Consider the following 16549-nt stretch of genomic DNA (forward strand, 5'->3'; position numbering starts at 1 on the left):
GCCATGCCACGTAGCGTTTATCCGCAAGGAGATTCTCTGTCGAAACCTTAATTACTTCCGGTTGACCGTCCGAGAATATCTGCCGTCCGTGCGGGTCCGCGAGCCGCCGCAGCCGCCGGTCTCGGTCCAGCGCGCCTCGGGTCAACAGCACACGGGATTTACGGCGCTCGTTTCATACCGGATCGTGTATAATATATAACGAATTATAAAATCGGACCGTATGTACAGTTAAGGATGGCATCGGTGTCGGAGGGCGCGGTCGCCGCGCGTTCCGGTCGAATGTCGGGGGAAATGCATCGGAGGCGCGTCTTACGTTATCCGAGAATCCCCCCGATCGCAGCGAGTTAATGCGTTATTTATGAATTATATAACGCTATATAATAATTATATTATTTTTATATAACGTTATATAATAATTGTATTATTATTATATAACGATATATAATAATTGTATTATTATTATATAACGTTATATAATAATTATATTATTATATAACGTTGCAAATTGCATCTTGTAGCGACCAGCATCCGCCCCTAAAAGGCTACATTTAAGTGCGAAAATTTAACTGGCACCTCCTTTACCGAGGAAGCGAACGACTTTTTGCGAGTCTCCTTTTGGGTTCTCGCAGAGGATTTCGTGAGATATATCAGGACGAAGCAGCCGTAATTAGGCCGATTGCGATTTATCGATCAGCCGCTTAATGACGTCATATATTCATCGCGATATCTAAATTGAATTGGTCGGAGATGAAGAGATTTGGTCTCTGGAAAAAATTGAAAGTGTTACGCTACGATCGTTTTTTCTGATTGCATTGAATCTATGGCACCTCGCTGCCCTGTAACCCGCGCTACCTATCAATCATTCGTCTTTTTAATTAGAGCGTCGCTCTCGATGCACCGCGCTTACCTCCCCTCGTCATTTCCGCTGAACGCGAAACGGAATAATAATCGGAAAGGAACGGGCTCTTGTATCGTGGGGTATTTCGCACGCGTAATGAACTTAAAACGATGTTACGCTCTTCGTGTACTCTGCACGCGAAACGATAATTGCCTGTGAATCGCCTGCGATTTACATAGGCGGTTCAATTTTTCATGATTTACCCCTTTCCCTTGCGATAATCGTTGCCGGAAGAAGCAACCTTTCGCGAAGAAAATGGGTTAAATTTTTTAAAAATAGAATCACTCGATCATCAAGAATCATTATTCGCGGTAATTAATTTCAACTAGCAATTATAACCAAGTAGATTGCGTTTCATCATTCGTTTCATTGACGTTGTTACATTATTTTGCATATCAGTTTAATATGCTAATTGATCACTGCAGCGGTTCGCGCTTGTAGACGTAATTACAAAAATAGGTTAATACGCAGGAACCATTTCAATTAATTAGCGTATAATTTCATAAAATATTCATCTTAATGTATGGCAATTCATAATTTTGATACCTAATCAATCAGAATTCACGCTGTGAAAATTTCAAACTTATTACTAAATTATTATTTCCCATGACACTATGCGAAAAATACATGAGCTGGTAAAAAAGTGTCATATGTCACTTTGTTAAAAATCATATGTTCATCTTAACGTACGGCAATTCATAATTTTGATACCTAATCAATCAGAATTCACGCTGTGAAAATTTCAAACTTATTACTAAATTATTATTTCCCATGACGCTATGCGAAAAATACATGAGCTGGTAAAAAAGTGTCATATGTCACTTTGTTAAAAATCATATGCTCATCTTAACGTACCGCAATTAATAATTTTGATACCTAATCAATCAAAATTAACGCTGTGAAAATTTCAAACTTATTACTAAATAATTATTTCCCATGACGCTATGCGAAAAACACATAAGCCGATAAAAAAGTGTCATATGTCACTTTGTTAAAAATCATATGCTCATCTTAACGTACCGCAATTAATAATTGTGATACCTAATCAATCAGAATTCACGCTGTGAAAATTTCAAACTTATTACTAAATTATTATTTCCCATGACGCTATGCGAAAAACACATAAGCCGATAAAAAAGTGTCATATGTCACGTTGTTAAAAATCATATGCTCATCTTAACGTACCGCAATTAATAATTGTGATACCTAATCAATCAGAATTCACGCTGTGAAAATTTCAAACTTATTACTAAATTATTATTTCCCATGACGCTATGCGAAAAACACATAAGCCGATAAAAAAGTGTCATATGTCACTTTGTTAAAAATCATATGCTCATCTTAACGTACCGCAATTAATAATTTTGATACCTAATCAATCAGAATTCACGCTGTGAAAATTTCAAACTTATTACTAAATTATTATTTCCCATGACGCTATGCGAAAAACACATAAGCCGATAAAAAAGTGTCATATGTCACTTTGTTAAAAATCATATGCTCATCTTAACGTACGGCAATTAATAATTTTGATACCTAATCAATCAAAATTAACGCTGTGAAAATTTCAAACTTATTACTAAATTATTATTTCCCATGACGCTATGCGAAAAACACATAAGCCGATAAAAAAGTGTCATATGTCACGTTGTTAAAAATCATATGCTCATCTTAACGTACCGCAATTAATAATTGTGATACCTAATCAATCAGAATTCACGCTGTGAAAATTTCAAACTTATTACTAAATTATTATTTCCCATGACGCTATGCGAAAAACACATAAGCCGATAAAAAAGTGTCATATGTCACTTTGTTAAAAATCATATGCTCATCTTAACGTACCGCAATTAATAATTTTGATACCTAATCAATCAAAATTAACACTGTGAAAATTTCAAACTTATTACTAAATTATTATTTCCCATGACGCTATGCGAAAAATACATGAGCCGGTAAAAAAGTGTCATATGTCAGTTTGTTAAAAATCATATTTAACAGCTTCGCGCTGAAAGATTCGATCGGGGGGTCCGTTGGCGGACGATTGGACAAGTGGTCATCTCGTCCCTTCCTCCTCCTCGGAGCATGATTAAATGAATCAATTATGCCAATAGGCGACGTCTGGGGTAAGCGGCGATCAACGATTGGCGAACAATGCGCAGATTGAATTATACGAGCGTAGAAACTGCGGGTCGCGCGTGCACGGACGCAGTACGATGCACAATAAATGCGCCTGGGTAGGGAAGAGGAAAAAGGAGGAGGAAGCAGCGGGAAGGGACGAGAGAGGAGGGCGTGTGCGGGTCGGTGAACCGCGGCAAGGATGCGGCTGTTGTCGCGGTGCTGGATGCTGCTCTTCGGATTTTTGTCCTCGAAACGAGGGCCCGAGGAAGGGTCGGGGAGAACGGGAAGAATCGCGAGCGCGCCATCGAGATCGATAAAGATGGCTGAAATAAAGATCGGCTTAACGAACCGAAACGATTTCGCGATACGTACCGAATAAATGCCGTGGATCGCGAATAAAACCATCGATGCCGAGAGCGGGGTCGTCTTTCGTTTTTCAAAGAGGCAGGATTCCGCGCGAGAAACTTCTTCGTCGATTTCACTAGGTGATACGGGGTTACTTTCTCGCCCCCTTCTCTTTTTTTACTCCCGACTCCTGCTGTCAACCTACGGTTGGCAAAAAGACAGAGGGAGTTTCACCGAGCTCGGACTTGATTGTAATGGGTATTCTCGATAACTATAACGTATTTCGATATCATCTTTTGCACATTAATTTCTTATTAATCAAGGGAGGTTTCAAGCATATAATTATCGTTATTTGTTTTATTAATAAAAAGCGGAAAAATAATATTATCTTCTCATCTTATTTGTTTGCCAGTCTCTTTTCACTTGATTGATCGGGGAAAATCGGTTGTCTCGCGTCTTTGATGGATGGATGGCCTCGTGATCGCGAAAACCAGAAATAGAAATGAAATCCCCGACAAGGGTAGATGAGGAGGGGACGAACCACCCCGGTTGCTGGTATAATTGATGATGGAACGATCGTGCATATCAACGCGATACGTGAATCGGACTCGTGCTAAAGTTATGTAGTATGTTTACCTCTTCCTCTCTCTCTCTCTCTCTCTCTCTTTCTCTCACGATTCTCTGCTCTTGGAGAATCCCTCGGCAACGAATACTCGTTAAGACTCGTGACAAATTAGAGGAAGCACTTGTGCCTCTCGGCGAACCGAGCGGCCGCGGCTAAATAGATTTTGCGATTTTTTCCTTCTTTCTTTTTCAACTTTCTCGCGCACTTTCTTGCACCAGGCGTGCCCCGGGTATCTTACCGTTAGCCCGTGGCGAGGCCATTTCGAGAGGAAGTTAAATCCGTAGGCTCTTCCCTCTCGCCGCATCGGAGTCGTGGAGGCTTTACGATTATTAAACAACCGACGTGACAAGATAATCGTCCGGTTAAACGTTCCCTTCCGACGACCAACGTGCATCGCATAGTCGAAATTATCGCCGTGCCATCTTGTTAAGCAATTCTTAACGTTGCGCTGTCCACTCGGGAGGCGCGTTAGCTTGCAATCTCTGTTACTGCGAGAAAGTCGCTTGCGGCGCAATAGATGGGCTCCTTGCGGTTACTTTATATATGCGCGGGGAGTAAAACGCTTTGGGTATAAATTATTCAATTGCTCTCGACGCTATCGTCATTGAATGCGATACGAAACGCTGATACGTATAGGCTTTTCACATGCTATTACATTGACGGCGATGTCGTTTCTCGAATGTCGAATTGCACGGTCTACAAAACGCCCGTAAATCCGTCAAGATCAAACCGCGAAACGCTCGTCGATCGTTTTCTCTTTCGTTTTCTCGTGAGATAAATGTGCGTGAATATATCCCGAGGAGATTATTGCCTTTCCATTATTTGCAGCGTCTGCTGTTTACATTAATCTTCAAATTTAAAAGTCTTTTCCATTAACATTTAAATTGCCTTTCCATTACTTTCAACGCCTGCTTTTTACATGAATCCTTTTTAAAATTCGGAAACCTATTTTATTAATATTAAAAACAAACAAGAAATAAAATATTTTATTTTATATTTTATTTTATAATATTTTATATTTTATTTTATAATATTTTATATTTTATTTTATAATATTTTATATTTTATTTTATAATATTTTATAATATTTTATTTTATAATATTTTATTTTATAATATAATTTATAAAATAATTTTTCGTATCATATATCACGATCAATAGTCATATGAATCTTCTCATGACTTTATTTACAGACTTCGCGATAAAATGATCTTAGACGATGATTCGATAATGCTCACGATAGTATATCAGCTGTAATAACCGGTTTACGATATCAGTCACGATTACGATAACGCGTGCGGATACAATTGCGTATAAATATTCGCGCGAAAAGCGTGCAAACAGCTTTCTCGTAAATGTAGACATTATATAGTCTCGTAATATATAAGCAACTGTGTCACGCATAAATCTCGACAGTGACTCTCGGACATTTATACCGTTCCAGTTTACATTGTACCAGCGAAATTTCGCAATAAATTCTTGCGCATAAATAACGCAAAATTAAAAATCCGTCATCTATAAGCGTAAAGCTAATTTAAAAATCAAAAAGTAGCCGTGTATTTGAACAAATATAATATAAACATGTTTCTTTTTTTTTAATTTTATACCATAGACTCATTTTAATCAAATCGATAAACACCAATTATAGACTTGCTTCGATTTTTCGATTATTATAGCTTATAATTCCCTCATATATAATTTTGCTTATAATCCTCTCATCTATCGCTCAATTGGAGCTTTTGTCAGTAATGAGACCACCTGCATCTCTCCTCTTCATTGACGTCTGCGCGATCGATCCGGAGATGCGACTTACATTAGAGTACTTCCGGCTACGATCCCGGTACCGATCGCTGGATGTGTCTTGGCGTAATTACGCGCCCTCGAAACGCCATTAACGTCCGTTCCGCGCGAGGGCGCGTAATTCCTCATAAATCATTTGCAACCGATAGCGTCAAAATCACGTGGGGTTTGCGCTCGGCTCGATCTTGCACGGTTCCGACAAACGCATCGGGTCGGGCCCAATCATCCCGACCGGGCCCGGCGCTGCCCCGGTCTCTTTATCGCCGCGAAACGATCTCGTCTTCCTTATAGCATTGTCCCGTAACACGTCTGTACAGTGTGTTGCATTAACGAGTCCTCGGCCTCGTCTCATCGCACGAGGAACGGTGTAATTGCGGACGAAATTATGGTATTGCCCTCGCATTTTGCGAATGAAATCATTAAAAACTGATGTATATTATTGCAAAAGAATTTACTCGAATTATATTATTGGCGTCTACTGAAGCAAAAGAACTTTATGAATTTTTAAAATTAATGTATGTTAAGATGGTAAACTTCCTTCCTTTCTTCATTAATATATTTTTTTATTCTCAATTAATATTAATTATAATATTATATTATTATTATTATTATTAATATTATATTATTATTATTTTATTATTATTAATATTTTATTATTATTATTAATATTTTATTATTATTATTATTAATATTATATTATTATTAATATTAATATTATATTATTATTATTATTATTAATATTTCTATATTAAAATTTTTTTACATAGATTGAGAGTGTCTCAAAGCGGATGAAGAAGCATGGACGAACTTGCTTGTCATTTGGAGAGACTCGAAAGTAAAATACCGCTCTCACTATTTGTATAACGATGCATGAGTGTGTAAATTGTCATTTAAAATTTTAATTTTGAATTTAAATAATTTTGAATTATAAATCTCGTACCCTCGGGATTCGTCGGATAACACTAACGTATTGATCTAGAATGCAAGGGAGATAAATTAGGCTCGTTTACGTATGAAATCCATCCTTCAGGTTGGATTTATCGAGATGAAAACATTCTCCGCGCGATGATCCACTTTGTATACGTCTCGCAATTAAACGTGATCGATGAAAACGCATTTCGGGCCCGTTCGCGAGATCGAGCTCTCCGATTTTTACCATCGGCATTTCTCCGGTATCTCGGCGAAACGATCTCCCCGGCTTCCTCATAACTCTCCCGATATTGTTCCTTTCGCGCGATTCGTAGAAACCGGCCTTTAAGCGGGTCTCAAAGAGGCTTAGATTGCTCGAAATGCCGATGGCATGCGGCAGCGCACGAATGATTTATCGATACTTTACGGCACGTGAGGGCTGCATCGCTTTTAGCAGAGGCAGATCAAAGGCATCGATTCCTCGGAGGCTTTAAAATATACATCGAGTGTTAGGATTCGCGATAAGGATAGTCATCTGCATACAATACGATGAGTTATCGAATCTTTTGCTCGCGCGACTGCTCGAATCACTCTTATGACATTTCATTTCTCCAACTAATACGCCTCTTATCTCGCATATAAAATTAAACATGACAGATATATACATATAATTTTATTGTTTTGCAATGCATATATTTGAGAAAATTAAATTAAACGGTAATTTAATTATTGCCGATCGATATTCGAAATGTTTACAGAGGAAACCTTGTTCTTTTTTATCGCTTGCCGTGAATTTATAAATTAAATATTTCCGTGACTAATCGCTAAATCAACGACGTGAGTCTTGACAGCGTTATATCGCAGGATGACAATGCAATTTGAAGCGAGTCGAAAGAATGCCGCAGCTTTCTGACCAATAGAATTTTCGAGGTAGAAACAGGAGGTCACGAATACACATCGATCGGCGGCGGTACCGGTTTGCCGTGATCTGTTATAACTGTATACGAGCCGCTATCGTATTTCAAAGCGTGACAAAAAACTAATTAAATCGCGAGACACGGCCGACTGGACACTCGCGTGCGAGGATAAAGGAATCGCGCGCCCTGCACAATCCATGTATCTCTCCCTCTTCCTCCCTACGTCGCGATGATATTTTCTCTATTTCTATGCGACGAAAAAGGGCATCGCGTGCGGGAAATAAGAGATGCGACGGATAAACCCTCAGCGAGGCGTTCGCGTGGAAATAAAATGATTCGTCGTCGGACACGATTAAGCTTAACTTGACTGAATCGCATGTTGACGGAAAAATCTGCATACGCTAATCGACTAATAATTTTGTTTCGACAAGATGGATAGATAACTATTGCAGATAAGCCATGCGTGTATTAAAAGAAAATTAATACACAGAAAAAAATAAGTGTCAAATCAAAACTTATATACTTAAACTAACGCGTTCATTGTTTCGTATATACGCAACAATTTAAAATCTTCTTAGAAGAATTTAATAATTTTAAATTCCAACAATATTATCGTCTTATTTTAATATTGTAATTGTCACCTCTCAAGAATATATAATTATTTAATTCTACTTTAAGAAAATTATAATCTTTGATTTAAAAATGTTATTTTCTATCTAACATTGTTTCTTTTTCATTCAAGAAAATTAAATCTTAAATCATAAGAATATATTTTTCTCGATTGAACTGTATAAAATGGCTTCATTCGAGTAAGCAATTATTCAAGCAATTATATTTTTCTTAAATTAACACAATATAATCTCATTTCAAGATTTCCATGTTAAAACTAAATATATTTTCAAAACAAGAATGTCCTTTTTTTCCGTGAGCTTATATACAGAAAAAAAATAAGTGTCAAATCAAAACTTATATACTTAAACTAACGCGTTCATTGTTTCGTATATACGCAACAATTTATAATCTTCTTAGAAGAATTTAATAATTTTAAATTTCAACAATATTATAGTGTTATTTTAATATTGTAATTGTCACCTTAAGAATATTTAATTATTTAATTCTACTTTAAGAAAATTATAATCTTTGATTTAAAAATGTTATTCTATCTAACATTGCTTCTTTTCCATTCAAAGAAAATTAAATCTTAAATCATAAGAATATATTTTTCTCGATTGAACTATATAAAATGGCTTCATTCAAGTAAGCAATTATTCAAGCAATTATATTTTTCTTAAATTAACGCGATATAATCTCATTTCAAGATTTCCATGTTAAAACTAAATATATTTTCAAAATAAGAATGTCCCTTTTTTCTGTGTATCTTGGACATTATTATTTAAGCCTATTCGATATGTCAACATGACATATTTTTTACTATAATTCTCTGTTTGGTATAATAGAAATTGCAATATGGCCGAATATGGCCATGATGAGTAATTTCGTAACTCATTAAAAATCTCCATGTTAAACTTAGACGAATGTTAAATGCACATTTTACTTGCCAATTACATCTGACATTCACGTCTCGTCATTGGATAAAGAAGCACGACCTGATCAGTATCCAAAGAGATCCTGGATTCCACGGAAACAGATGTCAAAGTACCGCGTGGAATTCGTTACCGCTTGACAGGAACTTTAGAATGCTAATCTACTCTTTTCGTTTTAATTTATTTACAGCAGGCATTTCCCAGCGTACGATGGTTCAAGAGAGAAATCATTTATTCATGCAAAACTCTAACATTCGCTGTAAAAGCCACAATAGATCCACGCTCTGTCCGAAAGCTGTCAAAAAGCTGAAGTAAAGATACACAGCAAACTCTCCGACTCGATGGTAAGAACGAAAAGTCCAGTCAAACAGGCCACTCGCATAATGAATAGGATCGAGAGCAAAGGTCGACGTTAATTACGCCACGCGATAATCGAGCGACCCCCTTTCGAGAGCCACTCTCGTCCCACTTACATTTATTTTACCCCTGTACGCAAGGGAGATACGTCGTAAAGATCGTCGAGCACACATATCGGCGCTTCTTGCGCCGATATGTGTGCCGTCGTCACGAGCAAGTCTCGATTTAAGTGACGGGTCGGAGTCGTAAGTGGAGTACTGGGGCGAAAAAACTTCCTCCTCGGATCGTCGAGCGATCTTCTTCCACACGTGCCTGTGCGTGCACGCGTGTGGGAGAGGATGTGTGTGTGTCCGAGCGACTCCGACCCGTTAGATCGGAGAAACCTTCGACGACGTCGGCGACGATGGCAAAGACGCGTCGCGCTACTTCCTTCTCCCTGTCCTATCCACGTAACCAGCCTCCTTTTTCCCATCGAGGAAAATTGCGACACGCACATTCGCACCTTTTTACGCGCGCGGCCGCCCACCCCGATATCTCGCGGCGTCCGATTATGTCATCCGGCAATCCTCAACATGATGCGCGATGACAGCGATAATTTTAATTGGCGATCAAATGTATTCCACTATCGCGTCATTATATCATCCGAAAGCTTTGTCGCGATTTATTTCTCGCGCGAGTCGCTCGTGCGAATCGCTGCGATCCTTTGCAGGAAAGTGCTTCTCTCTTTCTCTCTTTTGCATAGATTATGACTTTTATAGAAAAACTCGTGTATGAAGATATATGGTGTATTTAACGATAAGAATCGCGAAATTAAATTCCACGCGCTGCATAATTATTTGTATCTCGGAATTTGATAATCTAGGATGTTAACATTGTCAGGCAGAAATATTAAAATGTTGAGATTGTACTAGAGATAAGAGATTGTAGCTAAAGATAATTCGGTTGAACGCAGTTGACAGTATTTCCATAGGGTCGGAACGTTTGCAAACTTTTCTATCTATTAATTTAATTAATTTATTAATTTATTAATTTATTATTAATTTAATTAACTTATTAATTTAATTAACTTATTATTAATTTAATTAATTTATTATTAATTTAATTAATTTAAATAATTAATTTATTTGTTTTTATACGATAAAACACTGTGTAACAAGATCGACACTCGTATTGCCATCAAACCAATTTGTATGTTTAATTTTAATATTTTCGAGTCTGACATTTCTAATAATTTCATTTCCATAGACTTCTACTTTTTATGAACGAGGAACATCGCGTGACGTTTCCAGCTTATTGTTTACCTCTTGTGGTTTGTCGGTAGAATTATAATGCCACAATGATTAATTCTGTATTTGTAAGATAACGACGCGCTTTTTTTACCACCACTTTTAACGCGAAATGCAAATGGGACGCGTTTTCATTCGTATGTCTTTTTATACAAAAAATAAATCGCTTGTTGGAGTCGAATCGTGCTTGTCAGCAAAGTATTATGCAACAAAAGAGTTATATTTAGAAAACTATGCGAATTTTTTATGCGTCCGAAAATTGCATTGTAAATGATAGATGCACGAGAGATCTCGGTCTTCATAATCCAATCGCGATCTCTGATAACGCAATTGAATCCACTCATCTCTCGTGTACTTTCGTCGGCGCCGGAGGGATTATAACCTCGGGCGCTTAACACGAAACGATATATATCTCCAACGGTGTACGGTCGGTTGAGAATTTATCGTCATCTCGCACGAAGGTACATTATACCCTCTACCTCACGCTGTTACACGGGCGGAAGAAGGGCCGCGGAGTTTTCGCGCCTCGCGTAGAAGGTAATCTCGAGTTACTCCGGAAGTATTCAACGCGTATTAGTTTACCGGTTTGGGTTGACAGCGGCAAAAAAATCGCCAGCGGAGGCAACAAAGTGCACGTTGGATCGCGAACCCTCGATCATTTACCTATCTAACACGGAATAAATTATGTTTTCATTTTGTCGTGAAAAAATTTCTTCTTCGGGAGAACTCTTATTTTGGTAAATTGGCTCCCCGACAAACATTCCTCGAACGTATTTGAATAACGGGAGTACAATAGCTGTGTATTTTCTGTTCGGATTTCTTCGATCTTTCGCTACGAATCCTTAACGTGATCACAATTCTGACTGACGTGTAGGAATTTAAATGAATCTAAATGATTGAAAAAAGAAGGAAAGACAAAGTAGAAACTAAACTTGCTGATAAATTAATTCCTTTTAAATTTTATCAAAAATATCTTTATTTAAATTATAAATTAAAAATTAATTATAAATTTTACATCACAGATTCTTTCATTTTCTTATCCAAATATCGCGAAATTTTTAAAAGTGTATTATAATAATATAAAGAAGTAATATATAAATAAATAATATAAAATAAATAATATAAATAATATAAAATAAATATAAAAAAATATATAAATAATATAAAATAATAATTGATTCTGATAATATTTGAGAAATCTCGGACATGCTTTACGTTAATGCGATAGATGCATTAACTATGGATAAAGACGCATCACTGAGTCATGCAGCAACGAAGGAGATGTAATCCCTTGCTATCCGTTTTACCGTCGAGACTTATGGACAGCGAAATTGCATCGGAGCTGGTTACTGCACTTGCGAGTAATAAGATGAATTTCAGTGACGCTTGTGCATACGTGTACTTTTAATCACAGTTTAATTATAAATTATTAAAGAATTAAAGGGCAAATTTGATGTCAAGTTATAGCGACCTTCGTTAATCAATTTCAATTTCGATTCTCGAATTCAATTTATTTATTCTTTCCTAGAATTCGAATCGATTACTCGAGCACAAATAGATTATTACCGCTATTAGTTTGACGTCACGTGTATTTAACTCTCATCTCTCGCAGGCGTAGCTTCGTTTACAAAGAAATATATATTATAAATGTCCGGAGAGATGGGCGAAACATCAAACTTATTGCTCGTTGCATTTGCTCTGACGTAAAATATACTCGTAGTGTGAAACCTTCATTAGAACTCGTCAGTGTTTCTGCTTAAAGCTAGATTTTCTCTTGAAAAGTCATAGAGCTAACTCGCATTGAACCCGACGAAAAGGATGCGATTTCACGTAATGCATATATTGATTATATGTATATTTAAAAAATCATATAATAAAGTGTATTAAATAATTAGAGAATCATACAAGGGAAGAAGATGAACATATTTAATATATTTAACAAAAAATTGACGTATCTAGAAGTCGGATTATTGTTAATTTCAACGGAACAAACTATTCCTGTTGAATTTTGCTCATTTTTTGTCGACCGTAACTAATTTGCATATTCGATACCGTATGCAGTTTCCGTCGGTGATTGCTAATAATAGATAGCAATAATAGAATATAATGATGTAATGTTGTAGCTGCTTTCTATTCCTGCTTATTTTCTGCCCTAACGGCATTTAATTCTCCGAGAAACATTATAATAAATAACAAATTGTTTCCGCAAAATTTATTACGTATCATTAAGGTAATCTGTAAGCTTGATGATAATCATTAATTAACCATAATATGTATCGCTTCTCTCCTATTTTCTTTATTCAATATTATTTCTCGCCAGCAAAAATTTCGAACGAAATTTATACAATTTGTGCACAATTTGTACACAAGATTATCATGAATTCTTGATTCCACGATAAAGCATTATAAATAACTATTAAGTGGACGAAATCCCTGATGACTATGTAAACATCAAATCGCTCCAAAACTCATCAGCAAGATTTACGATGATGGCCTTTAATTAGTAGCCTGATATTGATTGCTACGAAAAGATGGAACGCCGTCGTTTAGCTTAATGACTGCCTTGCCGCAGAAAACGTATCTTAACTCTAACCTTTGATACGTACCGCATGACTTACAGCGGCAATCTTCAATCATCTAAAGCGACATTCGCATAATAAATGGGAACGAAGCGAAAGTCGTTGATAATTTTATTTTCGCGATCGCCTTTCAGAATTGATTAACGGTTTTATCAATTTCGATCTCGAAAAGAGAAACGTGTTCCAATAGAAGCGCGGTCTCTTCTTTTTTTAATCGTTCATTTTGTCGTCGATTATTTTAATGACGCTGTCGTCGATGCGACTCGAGTGAAAGCTTTTTGCCGATTTAATTTGACGGAGATGGATCTAATCGCGATAACTTTCTGGCCTCATCAGCAGGGAATACGAGGCTGACCTCGACCTTACCTCCATACCTACTTAAGTCTAGGCCAGAGTTTCCATCGTCTTCCGACTGTAGAAGAACGATTGTACCGGCTTTATTAGCCCGAGGAAACTATCTCGCGGTCGTTCGCGCAAACCACCGAGAATCTCTAATGGGTTATTACGCAAGCTCCATGATTAATCATCCGTTTCTCTTCCTAAGAATCTTCCCGTCAGCTTTCCCATCCGTACGACTTCTCGGGCAGCCTGTCGCTTCTGCATTTCTAACAAGCAATCTCGAGATATAATGCCACGAGGAATATATAAGTCTCAGCTTATACACAGAAAAAAAATAAGTGTCAAATCAAAAATCATATACTTAAACTAACGCGTTCATTGTTTCGTATACACGCAACAGTTTATAATCTTCTTAGAAGAATTTAATAATTTTAAATTTCAACAATATTATAGTCTTATTTTAATATTGTAATTGCCACCTCAAGAATATATAATTATTTAATTCTACTTTAAGAAAATTATAATCTTTGATTTAAAAATGTTATTTTCTATCTAACATTGTTTCTTTTCCATTTAAAAAAATTAAATCTTAAATCATAAGAATATATTTTTCTCGATTGAACTATATAAAATGGCTTTATTCGAGTAAGCAATTATTCAAGCAATTATATTTTTCTTTAACTAACGCAATATAATCTCATTTCAAGATTTCCATGTTAAAACTAAATATATTTTCAAAATAAGAATGTCCTTTTTTTCCGTGAGCTTATACATAGAAAAAAAATAAGTGTCAAATCAAAACTTATATACTTAAACTAACGCGTTCATTGTTTCGTATATACGCAACAATTTATAATCTTCTTAGAAGAATTTAATAATTTTAAATTTCAACAATATTATAGTCTTATTTTAATATTGTAATTGTCACCTTAAGAATATTTAATTATTTAATTCTACTTTAACAAAATTATAATCTTTGATTTAAAAATGTTATTTTCTATCTAACATTGCTTCTTTTCCATTCAAAGAAAATTAAATCTTAAATCATAAGAATATATTTTTCTCGATTGAACTATATAAAATGGCTTCATTCAAGTAAGCAATTATTCAAGCAATTATATTTTTCTTAAATTAACGCGATATAATCTCATTTCAAGATTTTCATGTTAAAACTAAATATATTTTCAAAACAAGAATGTCCTTTTTTTCCGTGTATACGTAAATCCTCGCGCTAATGTATCGAAACTGTTGCTGGTCACCGTTAAAAATTTCAGGTACATTAAAGAGTAACTGAATATCCGTAGCGATGTGATCGAAGGATTTATTATTAAAATCTTTAGCGTGTAACTCGTCACGAGTAAGCTATCAAAGGACCGAAAGCGAGTCTCTCGATGATCCAAGCTCGAAAATCTAGAGCACGGAATCCTATGTAGACGACTTTAAAGTGTAAATTATTCGCGGAGTTATTTTAAATTGCTGCGATTTGAATTGCATGCGGCGAATGCTCTCCCGTGATGCATAAAGTATTTGGAACACGGCGCAACGATACTCGCGGGGAAAAAAAAACGCAAAGATACCTGAGCGCTATTAGATGAAATAATTCACTAACGCAATACGTTGCTGAGTGCTGGAATCCTTTTGATCCATCAAGGCAAATATACATGCATTTGCAAGCGAGAAAGATGCAAATATTCCGGTATGGAAGCTCTTATGCAAAAGTTATTGCGACCTCGTATATATTTCGAATATTGTGCTTTAAACTATTTCTTCGTACATGTTAAAAATGTGGGTGTTTCAAGACATAAATTTTCTCGACTAATGCAGAATGAAACGTACATAGAATAAGATTTCACTGGATAATTTAACGATCGACGATTTTATAGTTCTAGCACTTTGCATGTCTCGTTCAAAGTCAAACGAATCGTAAAAAAATAAACGTTATACGTACGTTATTATCATTTAAATAGCGTTTTTGCTAGTACTTCTTATATAATCTTTTATACGCGTAAAATTGTTTGCGGTTTCTTCCTTTCGAAGATCATTTTTGACACGTATGATTACATTAATTTCGTTGTAAAGTTAAAAATATAATTTGTAATTTATGTGATACCCACACACAATGGATGCAAAAATTTAATGAAAGCAGTTTTAAAAATACAATAAATTATTATTCTTATTAATAATAGAATAATATAACTATCAAGAATAAAATATACCTTTGTCGATAATTATATTCGTTGTAAAGTTAAAAATATAATTTATGTGATACCCACGCACAATGGATGCAAAAATTTAATGAAAGCAGTTTTAAAAATACAATAAATTATTATCTTTATTAATAATAGAATAATATAACTATCAAGAATAAAATATACCTTCGTCGATAATTAAATTTGTTGTAAAGTTAAAAATATAATTTGTAATTTATGTAATAGCCACATCACAATAGATGCAAAAATTTAATGAAAGCAGTTTTAAAAATACAATAAATTATTATCCTTAGATTAATAATATAAAAATATAAACTATTAAGAATAAAATATATGTTTCTTCGTCGATAATTAAATTTTATTCATCAACCTTAATGATATATTCGAACATAGTGTATAGACACAAGAATGAGCAGCTATCTAAATAACACGCCATGCAATTTATTAACACAGTACACTTATATTCAAAGATCGTGTGTTAAAACGATTTTATTTTATATCTTGCGAACTATTGGTTGCAATTTATATCGAATGCCTTACTCATGATTCGATTGCACGCAAATAAATATGTACGAGATTCTGAAGTGCAAAATTACTACACGTCTCAAGTATGCTTGTT

General features: G+C 35.5%; 2 protein-coding genes across 3 annotated transcripts in view; one reads left to right on the forward strand and one right to left on the reverse strand.

The window, feature by feature from the left end:
• Nucleotides 1-16549, forward strand: part of LOC145964418 (apoptosis-resistant E3 ubiquitin protein ligase 1) — a 74033-nt gene that overhangs the window by 8280 nt on the left and 49204 nt on the right. Inside the window, exon 2 of one of the 2 annotated variants that reach the window (XM_083087139.1) lies at nucleotides 6557-6624. The exons of the other annotated variant lie outside the window; for it this stretch is intronic. Within the exon in view, the coding sequence (XP_082943265.1) occupies nucleotides 6557-6624 (68 nt within the window). The remainder of the gene's footprint in view (nucleotides 1-6556; nucleotides 6625-16549) is intronic. 2 annotated transcript variants of the gene reach the window in all.
• LOC145964426 (serine protease inhibitor dipetalogastin) overlaps nucleotides 1-16549 on the reverse strand; it is a 34388-nt gene that overhangs the window by 7657 nt on the left and 10182 nt on the right. The gene's annotated exons all lie outside the window — the stretch shown is intronic.

The sequence above is a fragment of the Camponotus vicinus genome, unplaced genomic scaffold (genome assembly GCF_025532165.1).
Source record: "Camponotus vicinus isolate PSW18456_S1 unplaced genomic scaffold, iyCamVici1.0 SCAF_13, whole genome shotgun sequence".
Classification (NCBI taxonomy): domain Eukaryota; kingdom Metazoa; phylum Arthropoda; class Insecta; order Hymenoptera; family Formicidae; genus Camponotus; species Camponotus vicinus.